This window comes from Sapajus apella, unplaced genomic scaffold (genome assembly GCF_009761245.1).
Source record: "Sapajus apella isolate SASKATOON/1434 unplaced genomic scaffold, GSC_monkey_1.0 scaffold69, whole genome shotgun sequence".
Taxonomy (NCBI): Eukaryota; Metazoa; Chordata; class Mammalia; order Primates; family Cebidae; genus Sapajus; species Sapajus apella.
Window position 1 is genome coordinate 11,096,170 of NW_022437009.1, and position 18,955 is coordinate 11,115,124.

Sequence of the window (18,955 nt, forward strand, 5' to 3'; positions counted from 1 at the left end):
CCTCGGCCTCCCAAAGTGCTGGGATGACAGGCGTGAGCCACCGCTCCCCACCTAGTTCTATTTTTAAAATTTAATTTTTAAATTTATTGCATTGTGTTGTATTGACAAAGTCTTGCTTCCTGTATCCTAGAACTCCTAGGCTCAAGTGATTCTCCTGCCTCACTCAGCCTCCTGAGTAGTTAGGACTACAGGCACATGCCATGATGTGGGGCTAATTTTTTTATGGATATGGGGGTCTTACTATGTTGCCCACGCTGGTCTCAAACTCCTGGCCTCTTAACAATCCTTCCATCTTTGCTATCCAAAATGCTAGCATTAGGGGCATGAGACACCACATCTGCCCCCAAATTATATTTAAAAAAATTTTTTTTTTTCCAAAATTATAATGTCTGCTAGTGCAGAGAAGGCTAAAAAAAGAACATTGTAGGCCGGGCGTGGTGGCTCACGCCTGTAATCCAAGCACTTTGGAGGCCAAGGCAGATGGATCACCTGAGGTCAGGAGTTCAAGATCAGCCTGACCAACATGGTGAAACCCCATCTTTAAAAAAAAAAAAAAGAAAAGAAAATTGTAACGTCAATGGAGTCAAACTCTGTAAAAGTATTTGAAGAGATTTATTCTGAGCCAAATGTGAGTGACCACAGCCCACGACAGCCTCAGGAGATCCCGAGATGTGCCCAAGGTGTTTGGGCTACAGCTTGGTTTTATATACATTTTAGGGAGCATAAGACATTAATCAATACATGTTAAATGTACATTGTTTAGTCCGGAAAGATGGGTCAACTCAGAGGTGGGGTTGGGGGGATGGACCTGTTGTCACATTGTTGGTATCTTATTGCTACAAAGTGTGTCAGTGTTAAGGTGTCTGGGTTTTGTGTTTTTTTATTTTTTTTAATTTTTTTTTCTGAGACAGAGTCTCACTCTGTCATCCAGGCTGGAGTGCAATGGCCTGATCCTGGCTACTGCAACACCCACCTCCCAGGTTCAAGGGATTCTCCTCCCTCAGCCTCCGGAGTAGCTGGGACTACAGGCATGTGTCATCAACGTCTGGTTAATTTTTATATTTTCAGTAGAAATGGGGTTTCACCATGTTGGCCAGGCTGGCCTCAAACTCCTGACCTCAGGTGATCTGCCCACCACAGCCTCCCAAAGTGCTGGGATTATAGGTGTGAGCCACCATGCCTGGCCAAGATCTCTGTTTTAATGCTGGTCAGCTGTGCCTGAATTCCAAAGGGCAAAGGGTATAATGAGGCATGCCTGACCACCCATTCTCAGCACATTTTGCCTTGAACTAATGTTTCAGGTTTCCTTTTTATTTATTTATTTATTTATTTTTGAGACAGAGTCTCACTCTATCGTCCAGGCTGGAGTGCAGTAGTGAGATCTTGGCTCACTGCAACCTCTGCCTCCCGGGTTCAAGCGATTCTCTTGCCACAGCCTCCCAAGTAGCTGGGATTACCAACACCCCCACCACCACACCTGGCTAAGTTTGTGTTTTTAGTAGAGACAGGGTTTCACTATGTTGGCCAGGCTAGTCTTGAACACCTGACCTTAAGTGATTCCCTTGTGCCTTGGCCTCCCAAAGTGCTGAGATTACAGGCATGCACCACTGCACCTGGCCTCAGATTTACTTTAGAAAGCCCTTGGCTGAGAGGATGGGTCTATTCAGTTGGTTGGGAGGGTGGTGCTTAGAATTTTATTTTTGGTTTATAGTGAGAAGCCAAAGGACACAACAGAGTGAAAAGTCAACCCACTAAGAGGGAGAAGATGGGGCCGGGCTTGGTGGCTGATGCCTGTAATCCCAGCACTTTGGAAGGCTGAGGCAGGATCACTTGAGCCCAGGAGTTTGAGACCAGCCTGGGCAACACAGGGAGACCCTGTCTCTTAAAAAAGTAAAATAAAAAGTGGAAGAAGATATTTGCATATCCTATCTGATAAGGTGGTTAATATCCAGAATATATAGAGAACTAAAACACAACAAAAACCCATTAAAAAATGGGCAAAGCCAGGAGTTCAAGGCTGTAGTGAGCCATGATCATGACACTGCACTTGCGCCTGGGTGACAAAGCAAGACACTGTCTCTTAAAAAAAATTGGGTAAAGGACTTGAATAGACATTTCTCCAATGAAGATATACAAATGGCATGGCCCATAAACACATGAAAACATGCTCAACATCATTGGTCATTAGGGAAAGGCAAATCAAGACCACAATGAGGTACCTCATACTTATTAAGGTGGTTACTATACAAATATAAAAAGATGTCAGCAGAGATGTGGGGAAATTGGAACTCTTGTGCACTCTTGGTGGGAATGTAAAATGGTGCAGCCACTATGGAAAAAAGAGTAAAAAGAGTAAAAAAATTAAAAATAGAATTACTACATAATCCAGGAATTCCACTTCTGTGTAGATATTCAAGAGTTGAAAGCAACAGATATTTGAATATCGTGTATATACCCAAAAGGGTTAAAAAACAGATATTTGTATATCCATGTTTATAGTAGTATTTCACGGTAGACAAAAGCGGAAACAACCTGTTATCCATTAACAGATGACTGGATAAACTGGTATATATATAAAACGGAATACTATGCAGCCTTGAAAGAAATTCTGATACATTACCATGGATGAACCTTGAGGACAGTATGCTTAAGTGAAATCAGTCACAAAAAGACAAATGCTGTATGATTCCTTGTATGAAATGCCTAGAGTAGTCAAATTCATACAGACAGAAAGAATGGTAGTTGGTTCGGAGGAGGGAGGGGAAGAATGAGGAGTTACCATTTACTGGGTACAGAGTTTCAGTTTTGCAAGACGAGAGCTGGCGATGGATGGTTATGATGGTTGTGGTACAATGTGAATAAATTTAATGCCACTGAACTGTACCCTTAAAAATTGTTAAGATTGTAAATGTTACCATCTTTACAGTTTCCCAAGATTGCAAGGTCAGTTGAAGACAAAAACTAAACTTACTATTTCCTACTGCCCTACATTGAGCAGATCTTTCCCTCGTCCCGCCCTGAGTAGAACTACAATTGTCATTTGTGATCCCTGGTTAAAAAAATTATGCTTGTGGCCAGGCCCGCTGGCTCACCCCTGTAATCCCACCTCTTTGGGAGGCTGAGGCGGGCGGATCACCGGAGGTCAGGAGTTTGAGATCAGCCAGGCCAACATGGTGAAACCCTGTCTCTTTGTAATACACCAATAAGCTTGGTGTGGTGGCGCGCGCCTGTAGTCCCAGCTACTTGGGAGGCTGAGACAGCAGGATCGCTTGATCCCGGGAGGCAGAGGTTGCAGTGAGCCAAGATCACACCACTGCACTCCAGCCTGGGCGACATAGACTCTGCCTCAAAAAAAAAAAAAAAAAATCATGCTTGCTTATCATGGTGAATGTTACACATTCAAACTTAACAAATATATTAATAGTAAGAAAATATGTTTCCTATCCGTTGTATACATTTCGGTGCCAGAAGTGACTTCGTTCGCAATAGGAATTCCGCAGAGGAAAAGTGAAAGAAAATCCGTGACATAAATAACCTGCGCGCAGAGGCCGGCCCCGCCACTAACCCCACCCCGCAACGGGGCCAATCAGCGGCGCGCGCGGGAAGGACACGCAGCCGCCGGCCGAGCAAGTCGATGAGGAAGTACTGGAGGGCGGGTGCGCGCTGAAACGCTGGGTGACGGCCGGCTGTGCGACGTCTTCTGCGGCCGGCCTGGGCAGGTGTCTTCCTCCAGAGGCAGGCAGGGGATCCCGGACGTGAGTCCGTGCAGTTGAGTGTGTTGTTCGGCGGGTGGGGCGGGGCGTTTCTCCCGGCGGTTTTCGCTTACTAGTGGTGCCGACGCCAGGAAGGCCGCAAGCGTGACTCCGGGCAGGGGCCGCGCTCGCAGCGCTGCTGCGGCTCCGGCGGCCTGCCTGTGGGCGCGCCGGGCTCCTCCCCCGCGGCGCCTGGCTCCAGCGCCGGCGGCTGCCTGTCCGTTGTAGCTCCGCGGATTCCGGGGAGGTGCTCGGCCCAGAGAGCGGCCTACGGAGAAGGCACAGCGAGTGTAAAGCGAGACCCGGGCGAACGTTGATTTCTGTTGGCTTTGGTCATCTCTGAAAACTTTAAGCATAATTTGAATAAATGCTGTTAGCCGAATAGCTCGGATTTAGTTGTAGTTAATTTTCTAAAACTTCAAGTCTGTGAATTAACACAGTTAACAACAAAAAACCGGACACAAAGCAACCTCCAACTCTGATTTTTTTTTTTTTTTTTTTGAGACGGACTCTTGCTGTGTCACCCAGGGTGGAATGCAGTGGCGTGATCTCGACTCACTACAACCTCCGCCTCCCGGGTTCAAGCAGTTCTCCTGCCTCAGTCTCCCGAGTAGCTGGACTACAGGCGCGCGTCAGCACACCCGGCTAATTTTTGTATTTTTAGTAGAGACGGGGTTTCTCTATGTTAATCAGGCTGTTCTTGAACTCCCGGTCTCAGGTGATCAGCCTGCCTCGGCCTCCCAAAGTGCTGGGATTACAGGCATGTGACACCGCTCCTGGCCTTAAGCTGCTAGTATATATAATTTAAAAATTATTAGTACCGAAGCCTGAGGCAGGAGAAAAATGGTAAAAATAGTAGGGACTGCGGGAGAGAGAGTAGTACCCACTGACAAGTACTAGAATGACATAGGCGCCACCATTAAACTTAACCAGCATAGGATGGTTACTTTTGATTAACACTTTGCTACTCAGAGTGTAGTCTGCAGCATCACCAGGAGCTTGTTAGAAGTGGATAATTTCAGACCTACCTCAGATTTACTGAATCTGTTTTGTTTTAACAAGCTCTCCAGCAGGTGTAGATGCAGCTTTGTTTGGAGGAAGTGTGAGATCTGTTCTAGGATTTCTCAAGGAGTTCCAGCCTTCATTCAGTGACCATGGGGATCTGGCAGGAGGACTTGAATTTCTAGCTGATTCTTCTATTCTGTCATACCCTCTGGTCTTCCATCATTTGTAATGCTAATCTCTATTTCTGGATAAATCTATGGATCTGCTGGTCATTAGTGAAGACAGTAACAGTTTGTGGATGTCACAGTCAAAACTCAGCTGCCTGGTTGACACAGTGGCTCATCTGTAATCCCAGCACTTTGGTAGGGCAACATAGCAAGATCCTGTCTCTATAAAAAAGAAAAAAAAACCTCAGCTGCTTGATAGGCTTTCATTCACCTCTCTGTATAACGCCTCCTGTAGTACTTTTATCCCCTCCAAATCTCCATTTCCCCATCTCAACCTCCTCACATACAGAGTAAGAAATGCAAATTACTCTTAGTAATTTCTCTGCGCTTGATATCGTAATGTGAACTCTGTCAGCTTCTCTTTTTACTTTAGAAATTTTGTCTTCATTTCTGTTTATGGAGTGTATAACCTCGCTGCCTGTGAAGAATTCTTCCTGTAACCTTGATTTCATCCACTTCCATCTTGGAGCCTCTCTCCAGTTTACACACTCCCTTTGTCACCTGCTTCTTAACCACTTAGAGAGTTAGGTCTCTCACTGTCATTCTCTGAAAGGTCATAAATGGCGAACTAATTAATCAATCCAATGGCTTTTTTTCAGACTTTATTCCTCTCCACTTCTCTGCTTGATACCTCTTTGTTGAAGTTAAGCCCCTCCTTGGTTTTTGCCCATTGCATTTTTTGACTTGCCCTCTGTTGCCCTTATTAGCCTTCCTCCTCTCTCTTGTATTTGCTTCTTCCATGGCTTTCTTCCTTAGCCGAACTCTAATTTTTTCCCATAAAGTATACAGTTATTCAGTATTTCTAAGTATCTCCAGAACATAACAGCGGTTTTAGTGTTTTGTGTCTTTGTTGTTGTTGTTGTTGTTATTGAGGCAGGGTCTTGCTCTGTCACCCATGCTGGAGAACAGTGACGGGATCATGGCTCACTGCAGCTTCAACCTCCCTGGCTCAAGTGATCCTCCCATCTCAGCCTCCCCATGTAGCTGGGACTATAGATGTGAGCCACCACACCTAGCTAAAATTTTTTTTTAAAGTTTTGTAGAGATGCAGTCTCCCTGTGTTGCCTAGGCTGGTGTCAAAATCCTGGGCTCAAGTGATCTTCCCGCCTCGGCTTCCCAAAATGCTGGGATTATAGGAGTGAGTCACCACAACCGGCCAGAAACTTTTGTTCTGTGTATTTTGTGCAGAGTTTTGGTTGTTCAGGCAGGAGGGTAAATCTGGTCCCTGTTAATCCATCTTGGCCAGAAGTAGGAGTTGGTGAAGTGCACTGGAGTACAGACTCCCCACTTTACCCTTGGGGGTACCTCCCAAGACCCCCAGTAGATGCCTGAAACTTCAGATAGTACTGAACCTTGCATATATACTATATTATTTCCTATACATCCATACCTCTGCTAAAGTTTATGAGTTAGGCACAATAAGAGATTAACAGCAATAACTAATAAAATAGAAAAATTGTAACAATACACAATAATAAAAGTTATGTACTGTGGCTGAAAGTTTTTCACTTTGAGCTGTGACAGCAAAACTAGCATGAATTTCTTTCTCCTTCTGTACAATTTCATGGATACAAGATTTGTTCTTGCAACCATAGATCTTAGCAACCTCATCATGTGAATTTCTTTCTTTCTTTCTTTTTTCTTTAATTTTTTTTTTTTTTGATACAGTTTTACTTGTCATTGAGGCTGGAGTGCAATGGTGTGATCTCAGCTCACTGCAACCTCCACCTCCTGGGTTCAAGTGATTCTCCTGCCTCAGCCTCCTGAATAGCTGGGATTACAGGTGCCCACCATCATGCCTGGCTAATTTTTGTATTTTTAGTAGAGACGGGGTTTTGCCAAGGTGGCCAGGCTGGTCTCAAACTCCTGACCTCAGGTGATCCACCTGCCTCGGCCTCCCAAAGTGCTGGGATTGCAGGTGTGAACCACTGTGTCCAGCCTTTTGTTTTCCTTTAAGACGGATTCTCACTCTTACCCAGGCTGGAAGATCTACAGTGGTGTGATCTCAGCTCACTGCAACCTCTGTCTCCCAGGTTCAATCGATTTTCTTGTCTTAGTTTCTTGAGTAGCTTGGGATTACAAGTGTGTGCCACCACACCTGGCTAATTTTTGTATATTATTTATTTATTATTGAAATGGAGTTTCACTCTTGTTGCCCAGGCTGGAGTGCAGTGGCATGATCTGGGCTCACCATGATTTCTGCTCACCACAACCTCAGCTCACCGCATCATCCACCTCCCGGGTTCAAGTGTCTCCTGCCTCAGCCTCCCCAGTAGCTGGTATTACAGGCATGTGCCACCATGCCTGGCTAGTTCTGTGTTTTTAGTAGAAATGGGGTTTCTTCATGTTGGTTAGGCTGGTCTCAAACTCCCGACCGCAGGTGATCCGCCCTCCACGGCCTCTCAAAGTGCTGGGATTACAGGCATGAGCCAACACATCCAGCCTACTTGTTGATTTTTTTTTTGAGATGGAGTCTTGCTCTGTTGCCCTGGCTGGAATGCAGTGGCGTAATCGCAGCTCACTGCACCTCCACCTCCTGGGTTCAGGCGATTCTCCTGCCTCAGCCTCCCAAGTAGCCGGGACTGCAGGCACCCACCACTATGCCTGGTTAATTTTTGTATTTTTAGCAGAGACATGGATTTTGCCATGTACATCAGGCTGGTCTTGAACTCCTGGGCTCAGGTGATCCGCCTGCCTTGGCTTCCCATAGTGCTGGAATTACAGGCATGAACCACTGTACCTGGCTAATTTTTGTATTTTTAGTAGAGACAGGGTTTCACCATGTTGGCCAGGCTGGTCTCAAACTCCTGACCTCAAGTGATCCACCTGCCTTGGTCTCCCAAAGTTTTGGAATTACAGGCATGAGCCACTGCTCCCAGCCTTTTTATTTATTAACTTGAGAACTTTCACTTTTTCACTTAAATAAAGCACTTTATGGCTTCTCTTTGTCATATCTGAATTGCCAGCATTGGCTGGCCTGTGCTCTAGTGCCATTATTAAGTAAAATAAAGATTCCTTGAACACACACACTGAGATACCAGAGTAGTTGATCTGCTAACCCAGATGGGTACTAAGTGACTGGAGTGTGATACCTACAGTGTGGAGGTATCCCAGGTGGGTTGGAACAGGACACCAAGAGAGTTCCTCACAGTACCCAGAGTTGCACATAATTGAAAATTTAGGAACTGTTTGCTTCTGGAATTTTCCATTTAATATTTTCAGATTGCAGTTGACTATGGGTAACCGAAGCCTTGGAAAGTAAAATGGTAGATGGAGGTACCACCATAGAGTTACTGTGTCACCTTGCTCCAAAACCTCCACCTGAATGATTCCTTTAACTGTTCCTGCTAGGCTTTCTCTGTTAAAGCTGCTGTACCAAATCCAGGAGTCAGTTTGCTGCCCTCTGATTTCCTCACCTCTTAGCAGCATTCAACATAGCTGTCTGTTCTCTCTTCACTCGGCTTCTGGAATCCCAGCCTCTCCTGGTTTTCTTCCTGCCTCATAGTACTCACCAGAAGTATCTCTTGCCGGTTCCTCCTCCTCTTTCTGATCCCCAAATATTGGGTTGCCCTGGACTCAGTCTTTTGTCCTCATAATAGATCTTAAGATCCTACCCAGTCCGTCTTCTTTAAACCCCATCTACATCCTGATGACTCTCAAGTACAGTCCCAGTGCTCTACTTAGCTTCATCCTGTGTATTTGCAATCTCCACTTGGACATCAGTGGACACCTCAAATTTATTATATCCAAACAAAACTCTTGATCTTTCAGAACTTGCTGTCTTCCTCAGTCTTTTCCCTTCTCCCAGTTGCCCTGGCCACAAACCTAGACATTGTCCCAAATCTTCACTTGTCTTTACCTGTATCCAAATTTTCAGCAATTTCTGCAGTGTATTATTTCTGCATTAGAATAGCAAGAGATGTTACAAGAAATAAACCCCTATATCTCAGGATTTGCCATAAAGGAAATTAACTTTTGCTTACATGAAAGTGAAAAGCTGTATTCCCACTTAGTGGGTGGCCTTCTAGGTGGTCATTTAGGGGTCCAGGTGCCTGCCTGGTTTGGCTGCCATCCTCCAGGGCTCCGTGTCCTGGGCATTCCCTGGTTGGGAGAGGGCAGCTGGGAGGTTTTCATGGATGTGGTGCATATCCCTTCCACGCGCTGCATTGGCTACAACTTTACTCTCACATGGCCATTCTTAACGAAGAGAGGCTGAGACATACAGTCATCATTTGTCCTGAAGGAAGAAGAAATGTACCTAGTGACCTATTAGCTGGTCACTTTGCCAAATGTAGTAGGGTCTACCTACAGATTTGAAAAATCTGACCATTTGTCATCACCTTTGCTGCTATCTTATCTCATGTCACCTTCATCTCTCAACTGGACAACTGCAGATCCTCCTAACCTCCTGATTTATTATTTCATTCTAATCTGTACATAGCAGCCACAGTAACTTCTTTTAGAATGTAAACTAGATTCTATCATGCCTGTGTTTAAAATCTTCAAGTGGCTTTCTGTTACACATAGAGTAAAAGCCACCCTCTTTTTTTTTAAACCTTTTTTTTTTTTTTTTTTTTTTGGAGACGGGGTTTCACCATTTTGGTCAGGCTGGTCTTGAGCTCCTGACCTCAGGTGATCCGCCTGCCAAGGCCTCCCAAAATGCTGGAATTACAATCGTGAGCCACCGTGCCTGGCTTTTTTTTTTTTTTTGAGTTGGAGTTTCACTCTTATTTCCCACGCTGGAGTGCAATGGCACAATCTTGGCTCACCACAACCTCTGCCTCCCGGGTTCAAGCAATTCTGCCTCATCCTCTCAAGTAGCTGGTATTATAGGCATGCACCACCACGCCTAGGTAAATTTTTTTTTTTTTTTTTTTTTTTTGAGACGGAGTTTCGCTCTTGTTTCCCAGACTGGAGTGCAATGGCGTGATCTCAGCTCACCGCAACCTCCGCCTCCCGGGTTCAGGCAATTCTCCTGCCTCAGCCTCCTGAGTCGCTGGGATTACAGGCACACGCCACCATGCCCAGCTAATTTTTTGTATTTTTAGTAGAGACGGGGTTTCACCATGTTGACCAGGATGGTCTCGATCTCTTGACCTCGTGATCCACCCGCCTTGGCCTCCCACAGTGCTGGGATTACAGGCTTGAGCCACCGCGCCCGGCCTAAATTTTTTTATTTTTAGTAGAGACGGGGTTTCTCCATGTTGGTTGGGCTGGTCTCGAACTCCCGACCTCAGGTGATCTGCCTGCCTCAGCCTCCCAGAGTGCTGGGATTACAGGTGTGAGCCACTGCGCCTGGCAAAACCACACTCTTTACTGTGATCTATCACTTTCTCCCTCCCCACCTCCCACCTCCCCTCCTCCAGGCTCATTCCCAAGACCCAGCTGTTCCAGCCTCCTTTCTGTTCCTTGACTGCTTCAGCTTCTTCCCCGCTCAGGGCCTCTTTGCTTGCTGTGTCTTCTCTCTGGATGTTTTTCTGTAAATCTTCCCAAGATTACCTTATTTTTCTGCTCACATGTTCTTGTAGTTATCTACTTGCTGTGTAACAAACCACTCTAGAGTGTAATGGCTTTAAACAACACTTTTATTACGTCTGGTGATTTTGTGGTTTTATGAGATGTGATTGGGCTCGGCTGGATAGTTCTGTTATTCTGCATGATGTTGGCTGCGTCACCAAGTCAGTCACCAGAGACTGGACTGGAACTATCAAGATGGCTCACCCACATGGCTGGCCATTGATATTGGCTGCAGGCTGGGAGCTCGGTGTGGCCCTGCACCCAGCCTCTCCTTGTGACCTGGCCTTTTTACAGGGTAGCAGCTGGGTTCCAAGAGGGTCTTGTCCCATGAACATATGTTCTGTCTTAGGGTTCTCCGGAGAGACAGAACCCTTGAGGGTGGGAGGATGGATGGATGAGAGGGGATTTATTAGGGGAATTAGCTCACATGATTACGGGGGCCAAGAAGTACCAAGATAGGCTGTCTGTAAGCTGAAGACCCTGGAATGCCAGTAGCCTGGCTCAGTCCAGGTGTGAAAGCCTCAGAATCAGGGAAGCTGATGGTGTAATTTTCAGTTTGAGGCTGAAGACCTGAGGCTGAATGTAGGGGCTGCTGGTGTAAGTCTTGGAGCTGAAAGAGTGGAGAGCCTGGATTTCTGATGTCTAGTGACAGGAGAAGAAGAGAGTCCCTGCTCCAGGAGAGAAAAGAAATTGCCTTTTCTCCTTTTTGTTGTATTAGGGTCCCCAGTTGACTGAACGGTGCTCACCCCTACAGAGTGTGGGTGTTCCACACTCAGTCAACTGACTCACAAACTAGCCTTCCCTGGAAACCCCCTCAGACACATCAAAAGGAATCCTTTGCAGTTCTCTAGGTATTCCTTAGTCCAGTCAAGTTGACACTTAAAATTATCACATGTTCCAAAGCAAAGTAGAAGCAGGAAACCCTCTTTTTATTTATTTTATTTATTTATTTTTATTTTTTAAAGATGGGGTTTCACCGTGATGGCCAGGCTGGTCTTGAACTCCTGACCTCAGGTGATCCACCCACCTTGGCCTCCCAAAGTGTTAGGATTACAGGCGTGAGCCACTGCGCCTGGCCTGAGCCACCGCGCCCGGCCTGAGCCACTGCACCCGGCCTGAGCCACTGCGCCCAGCCTGTAACCCTCTTGAAGGCTAGGCCCAGAACCATCACAGCCCCACTTCCACCAAAGGATTTTGGTTCAGTAGTCACAGGGCCAGCCCAGATTCAGGAGAGGGGGAAATACACTTCATCTTTCCGTGGGGAGAATGACAAAGCATTTGTGGCCGTCTTAGATCTTAGGGGCCTGCCCTGAAATATCCAGCATTGCCTAATCCATATTTACCATTGTCTTGCTTTATCTTCTTAGGATTTATTACTGTATCAAGTTATGTTTTTGTTTTTTGCCTTCCTCCCTAGGATGTAAGCTTCTTGAAGAAGACCTTGTCTGTGTAGTTTCCTGGTATTGCTCACTTAAGACAGTGCCCAGTATACAGTAGGTATTTGTTAAATGTTGTACAAATGATGCTGAACTTCTTCCACAGTATATTCTCATTCTGAATTTCTTTTTAAAATCAACATCACCATTTTTGTTGCTGGTAGACCGAGGTCTGTAGAATTGATCTTCAGAGTGCGCCACATGTGTTCTTTCTGGTTTTGTTGCCACCACTCTTCCAGGCCTATACATCCTTTTTCTGTTTCAGCCTCTGTTGGATTCTGAATCCAGGTTTTCCTCCTCCTATGCACTTAGTGCTAGTTTTTTTTTTTTTTTGAGACATAATTTTACTGGTTCACCAAGGCTGGAGTGAAGTGGCATGATCTCAGCTCACTGCAATCCCCCCCACCCCTGCCTGGTTCAAGCAGTTCTCCTGCCTCAGCCTCCCAAGTAGCTGGGATTACAGGCATGTGCCACCACGCCCGGCTAAGTTTTGTATTTTTAGCAGAGATGGGGTTTCGCCATGTTGGCCAAGCTGGTCTCAAACTCCTGACCTCAAGCGATCCGCCCACCTCAGCCTTTCAAAGTGCTGGGATTGCAGGTATGAGCCACTGCTCCTGGCCTTGGCTCCCATCCCTCGTGAGAGTTAGAGCTGGTAAAGTTAGTCATAAGCTTTTTCCTCAGCAGTATCATCACCACCCGCCCACCTCTCTCTCCCACTGCATCCATCCTTGCAATTGTAATGTCTGAAGCAAACACTTTGCCCTCTGCCTCGGCCTCCCCTATCTTGAGCACTTAAGGTGTTCCCCATACTTCAGATTCCCATTTCTGTGCCATTCCTCTGTGAAGTCTTTCCCGTTTCTCCCGGTCACATGTGCTTTCTTTATCCTTTGAACCTCTAAAATCCTTGAGTTCTTGCTATAGCTTTATTTGAGTTTGCTGCTTAACAGTTACTGAATGTCTTTCACATGCCAGCCACAGGCTGTGTATTGAGGTTGGGGAGATGGAGGGGTAAGATGGAGAGGCAGTGGGAAGGTGACTTCAGATTTAGGTAAGCTATTACCTTTCCCTAGAGAAGTTCACGTTACAGTGGTTTTCTCCATTGATTTTCTATCTTGGCTATACACTAGGATCACTTGGGGAGCTTAAAAAAATCCCAGTGCCTGGGTCCTGATCCCAGAGATTGTGATTTATGGCCAAAGCGTTGTGAGTTTTAGAAGCTCCTTGGATGATTCTAATTTGGAGACAAGGTTGAGAGCCATTGTGCAAATGGAAGAGGCAGACTGATAAATGACGAATTTCATTGCTTCCAATGCTAGAAGAATATCCAGGGCACGCGGGAACAGGAGTATTTAATTTAGCCTAGATTTACTTTTATTGTACAGTTAGACTGTCAGCTGTTTACGGGCAGGGCCCAGGGCTTTGTCAAATCTTGGGGTTCCCTTGCCTGATTTTTATATGTAGTAGGTATAAGATAGGCTGCCCAATAGAACTTTCTTCGATGATAAAAATGTTCAAATGTTCTAAATCCACCCTGTCCAATATGGTAGTCACTACACATATATGGCTATTGAGTGCTTGAAATGTAGCTAGTGGGAATGAGGAACTGAATTTTTAATTTTATTTAATTTTAATTACATTGCTACATATAGGAGTTACTAAGTATTTAAATCATTTGACTCTTTATGCAGGGGCTTAGGTGAGGCTGGTTATTTTCTCTGAATGGTTTTGAAGTTTAGTCACTTCATTTGAATTGTAATTTCTCACCTTTCTTTTTCTTGGTTTTGTTTTTTTTGAGGTGGAGTCTTGTTCTGTTGCCCAGGCTGGAGCGCAGTGGCATGATCCTGGCTCACTGCAACCTCTGCTTCCTGGGTTCAAGCGATTCTCCCACCTCAGCCTCCTGAGTAGCTGGGATTACGGCACATGCCATCATGCCCAGCTAAGTTTTTGTATTTTTAATAGAGACAGGGTGTTACCATGTTGGCCAGGCTGCTATTGAACTTCTCATCTCAAATGATCCACCTGTCTCGGCCTCCCACAGTGCTGGGATTACAGGCATGAGCCACTGTGCCTGGCAGTGTCCCATTTTTCTTATTTCTCATTTGTTAAAATAAAACAGGGGGCTGGGCGCCAGTGGCTCACGCCTGTAATCCCAGCCCTTTGGGAGGCCGAGACAGACAGATCACCTGAAGTCAGGAGTTCAAGACAAGCCTCTCAACCTCAGAGATGGAGAAACCCTGTCTCTACTAAAAATACAAAATTAGGCTGGGCGCGGTGGCTCACGCCTGTAATCCCAGCACTTTGGGAGGCTGAGGCGGGTGGATCATGAGGTCAGGAGTTCAAGACCAGCCTGATCAACATGGTGAAACCTCGTCTCTATTTAAAAAAAAAAAAAAAAAATTAGCCAGGCGTGGTGGTGCATGCCTGTAATCCCAGCTACTCAGGAGGCTGAGGGAGGAGGATTGCTTGAACCTGGTATGCGGAGGTTGCAGTGAGCCAAGATCTTGCCATTGCACTCCAACCTGGGTGATAGAGTGAAACTCTGTCTCCAAACAAACAAACAGGGGAGGTTTGTTAAAATGCCTGTTTTTAAATTAACTTTATTGAGCTATAAATCACATGCTATATAATCTACCTATTTAAAGTGTCCAGTTCCACCAGGTGTGGTGGCTCATGCCTGTAATCCCAGCACTTTGGGAGGCCGAGGTGGGAGGATAGCTTGAGCCGAGGAGTTTGAGACCACCCTGGGCAATGTAGTGAGACCTTATCTTTACAAAAAAGTTAATTAAAAAATTAGCCAGTTGTGGTGGTGCAAGCCTGTAGTCACAGCTACTCAGGAGGTTAAGATAGATGGATCACTTGTGGGAGGTTGAGGCTGTAGTAAGCTGGGATTGTGCTACTGCACTCCAGCCTGGGCAACAGAGGGAGACTGTGTCTCAAAAAAAAAAAAAAAAAGCATACAATTCAGTGTTTTTTGGTATATTTGCATGTATTTGCAACCATTTTCACAATTTTAGAACGTTTTTCATCACCTCAAAAGGAAACCCTGTATTCTAAGAGCTACTATGCTCCCAAACCTTCAGCTTTAACCACCTACTAATCTACTTCCTGTCTATAGATTTCCCTATTCTGGACATTTCTCATATATGTACTCATATAATGTGTGATCTTTCATACCTGGTTTCTTTCATATAATGTAACATTTTCAGGGTTCATCTATGTTGCAGCATGGTGTCAGAACTACATCCCTTTTTATGGCCAAATAATATTCCATTGCATGGCTATACCACATTTTGTTTATCAGTTGATGGAAATTTTTTGTTGTTGTTTTTTCTGTGACGGGGATCCCACTCTGTCACCAGGTTGGAGTGCAGTGGCGTGATTTTGGCTTACTGCAACCTCCGCCTGCCAGGCTCAAGTGATGCACCCACCTCAGCCTCCCGAGGTGCTGGGACCACAGGCTTGCACTACCTCGCCTGGCTAATTTTTTGGTTATTTTTTTCTGTTGCTTAGCCTGGTCTTGATCTCCTGAGCTCAAATGATCCACCTGTCTTGGCCTCCCAAAGTGCTGGGATTACAGGTGTGAGCCACCACACCTGGCCCTTGGGTTGATGGCAATTGGGGTTGTTTCCGTCTTTTGGCTGTTATGAAAAATGTGGCTATAAACATTCATATACAAGTTTTTGTGTGGATATATATTTTCATTTCTTTTGGGTATATGACTAGGAATGGAATTGCTAGGCCGTATGGAAAAATATCTGTTTTCTTATCTTTTTTTTTTTTTTTTTTGAGACGGAGTTTCACTCATGTTACCCAGGCTGGAGTGCAATGGCGTGATCTCGGCTCACCACAACCTCCGCCTCCTGGGTTCAGACAATTATCCTGCCTCAGCCTCCTGAGTAGCTGGGATTACAGGCACGCGCCACCATGCCCAGCTAGTTTTTTGTATTTTTAGTAGAGACGGGGTTTCACCATGTTGACCAGGATGGTCTCGATCTCTTGACCTCGTGATCCACCCGCCTCGGCCTCCCAAAGTGCTGGGATTACAGGCTTGAGCCACCGCGCCCGGCCTGTTTTCTTATCTTAATGAGCATATTTTGTATATATGCATGTTTTTAAAATATATGAACAATTTATTTTTATTTTTATTTATTTTTTTTGAGATGGAGTTTCACTCATGTTACCCAGGCTGGAGTGCAATGGCACGATCTCGGCTCACCGCAGCCTCCGCCTCCTGGGTTCAGGCAATTCTCCTGCCTCAGCCTCCTGAGTAGCTGGGATTACAGGCACGTGCCACCATGCCCAGCTAATTTTTTGTATTTTTAGTAGAGACGGGGTTTCACCATGTTGACCAGGATGGTCTCGATCTCTTGACCTTGTGATCCACCCGCCTCGGCCTCCCAAAGTGCTGGAATTACAGGTGTGAGCCACCGTGCCCGGCCCTATTTTTATTTTATGTACCTTCTTCCTTAGTTACTATTCAGAAAGTGTTATCTTAACTCTAGAAGAAAGTCGTTTTCATTACAAAACAATCAGTTGGGTGCAGTCCTAGGAATTTGGGAGGCCAGGGTGGGAGGATGGCCGCCAGGAGTTTAAGACCAGCCTGGATAACATAGTGAGACCCTGTCTCTACTAAAAATTAAAAAAAAAATTAGCCAGGTGTGGCGGCACAGGCCTGTGGTCCCAACTAGCCAGGAGGATCCCTTGAGCTCAGGAGTTAGAGGATGCAGTAAGCTACGATTGTATCACTGCACTCCAGCCTGGGCAACAGAGCAACAACCTGTCTCTAAAAAAAATTTAAAAACCCAAAACCCAGTTTATTTAAAAAAGAATTCTATTTCATAATATATATTAAAAATTGTTTTAGCCTTATACAGGATGCTGTGGTCTTTGCTCCTTTGTGAATGTCTACTGCTGGTAGCTGGTTATGCTCAGGATGATGACTGGATTGACCCCACAGACATGCTTAACTATGACGCTGCTTCAGGAACAATGAGAAAATCTCAGGTATTAAAAAAAAAATTGTGCATGTGTATGTAAGACCTTATTAGTCCCATGATGGAAATAATCTAGCTCTGTTGTTTTTCACAGAGCTATGAGGATCATGTGTCCATGATTAGCAGTTAAGCAGAATATTTTCCTGACACTGTTAATCTGAAATTATTTCAAACCTATCTGGTACTGATTTTGAATATAAAGCCCTTGAAGTAGCAAACTAATTTGATTTTAGTTCTTAGGATGTACATTTGAAACTTCTTTTTTGTGATTCAGTACAATTTAAGTATCTAACATGCAGAGTCATGAAATGATGAAGTCAGAATCTTAGTCTTCATTAACCAAAGGTTATTTTTGTTACTATAAAGAAATAAAATGTCTCTACTTTGTTTTAGGCAAAATATGGTATTTCAGGGGAAAAGGATGTCAGTCCTGACTTGGCATATGCTGATGAAATATCGAAATGTTATCACAAACTTGATTCTTTAACTTACAAGGTTAGTTTTTTTCATTCATAAATTTCATATTTTTATATTATGTTAAATTGCTCTGTTTTCTTGTCTCTGGTTATATATTTGTGTTTTTAGTGTTTCCATGGTATATATGTGCCACATTTTCTTTATCCAGTTTATCATTGATGGGCATTTGGGTTGGTTCCAAGTCTTTGCTATTGTTAACAGTGCTGCAGTTAACATACATGTGCATTTGTCTTTATAATAGAATGCTTTATAATCCTTTGAGTATATACCCAGTAACAGGATTGCTGGGTCAAATGGTATTTCTAGTTCTACATCCTTGAGGAATCGCCACACTGTTATGATTTTTATATGTCAGATTTTTCTTTGGATACCCTAACCTTGGTTTCCCATTAGTTATTCTAGCCTTGGTTTTCCTAATAGTACCTTGTATTTTCGTGTAATAACATTGACCTCTCTGTGTTGTATTTCTTTACCAGACTGTAAACTTCTTGGTGCAAGGAGTACATTTCATTCATCTTAATTCTCTATCACAGCTCGGAGGCATTGTAAACTCTCAAGAAGTGTAGCAAATGTAGAAATGTGCCTATTACCAGGTTATAAGCATAAGAGTTACTCTTACAAAGGATTATTATAATTTAGTCTGTAATCACTGTTCATTCCTTCATTTATCCAATCCTCTTAAAAAAATGTAGCTGAGGCCGGGTGCGGTGGCTCACGCCTGTAATCCCAGCACTTTGGGAGGCCGAGGCGGGTGGATCACAAGGTCAAGAGATCGAGACCATCCTGGTCAACATGGTGAAACCCCATCTCTACTAAAAATACAAAAAATTAGCTGGGCATGGTGGCGCGTGCCTGTAATCCCAGCTACTCGGGAGGCTGAGGCAGGAGAATTGCCTGAACCCAGGAGGCGGAGGTTGCGGTGAGCCGAGATCGTGCCATTGCACTCCAGGCTGGGTAACACGAGTGAAACTCCGTCTCAAAAAAAAAAAAAAAAGAAAAAAAAAATGTAGCTGAAGTAGAGTTTATACAAAAATAAATAAGTCAAGAGACGTGAATGTAGTTATTTGCTGTGGGAGCCACCTTCAGTTGGCTGATAGGCAGGGTGAACTGGTAGCTGTGTGGAGGGGCCTGGGATGGAGAAGGGGGGTGTCAGTGAGATCAGTGGAGGCTGCAGAGGTCCAGCAATGCTGAAGGCTTGAAATGAGGCAGTGACGGGTTGAAGATAAGAGGCAGGCCTTAAACTTATAAAAGGTAGAATAGGCAAATGTTGATGGCTTAGGGAAGTAGGGGGAATAAGGGATAGGGAAGAACTAGAGTGAATAAGTCCCAGCTTGAGAGAGTGGGAGAATTTGTTCATTGAGATCCAGATATAGCCCAATAAGATCTATACTCACCTTCTTGTGATTCTCATTAAATGTTAATAGTCTCAACTGAGTGTGCAGGAAGATGTGCTTGGATAAAATTTGCTTTACTGTCATGATTTGAGGAAGCCACAAGAAAAAAATATATTAAAAAAATTGCTTCACTTTGTGTATTATTGCATAGTG

General features: G+C 44.7%; 1 protein-coding gene across 4 annotated transcripts in view; it reads left to right on the plus strand.

Annotated features, from left to right (window-relative positions):
* Positions 1-3,623: 3,623 nt before the first annotated feature.
* Positions 3,624-18,955, plus strand: part of CLCC1 (chloride channel CLIC like 1) — a 32,050-nt gene continuing 16,718 nt past the window's right edge. For 2 of the 4 annotated variants that reach the window (XM_032249907.1, XM_032249910.1), the window contains exons 1-3: positions 3,624-3,755; positions 16,802-16,941; positions 17,325-17,426. In XM_032249907.1, coding sequence (XP_032105798.1) covers positions 16,813-16,941; positions 17,325-17,426 — 231 coding nt within the window. In that variant the 5' untranslated portion in view covers positions 3,624-3,755; positions 16,802-16,812. Of the gene's footprint in view, positions 3,769-11,918; positions 11,995-16,801; positions 16,942-17,324; positions 17,427-18,955 lie in introns of all 4 variants that reach the window. The other 2 variants (XM_032249909.1, XM_032249908.1) reach the window with 2 other exon arrangements.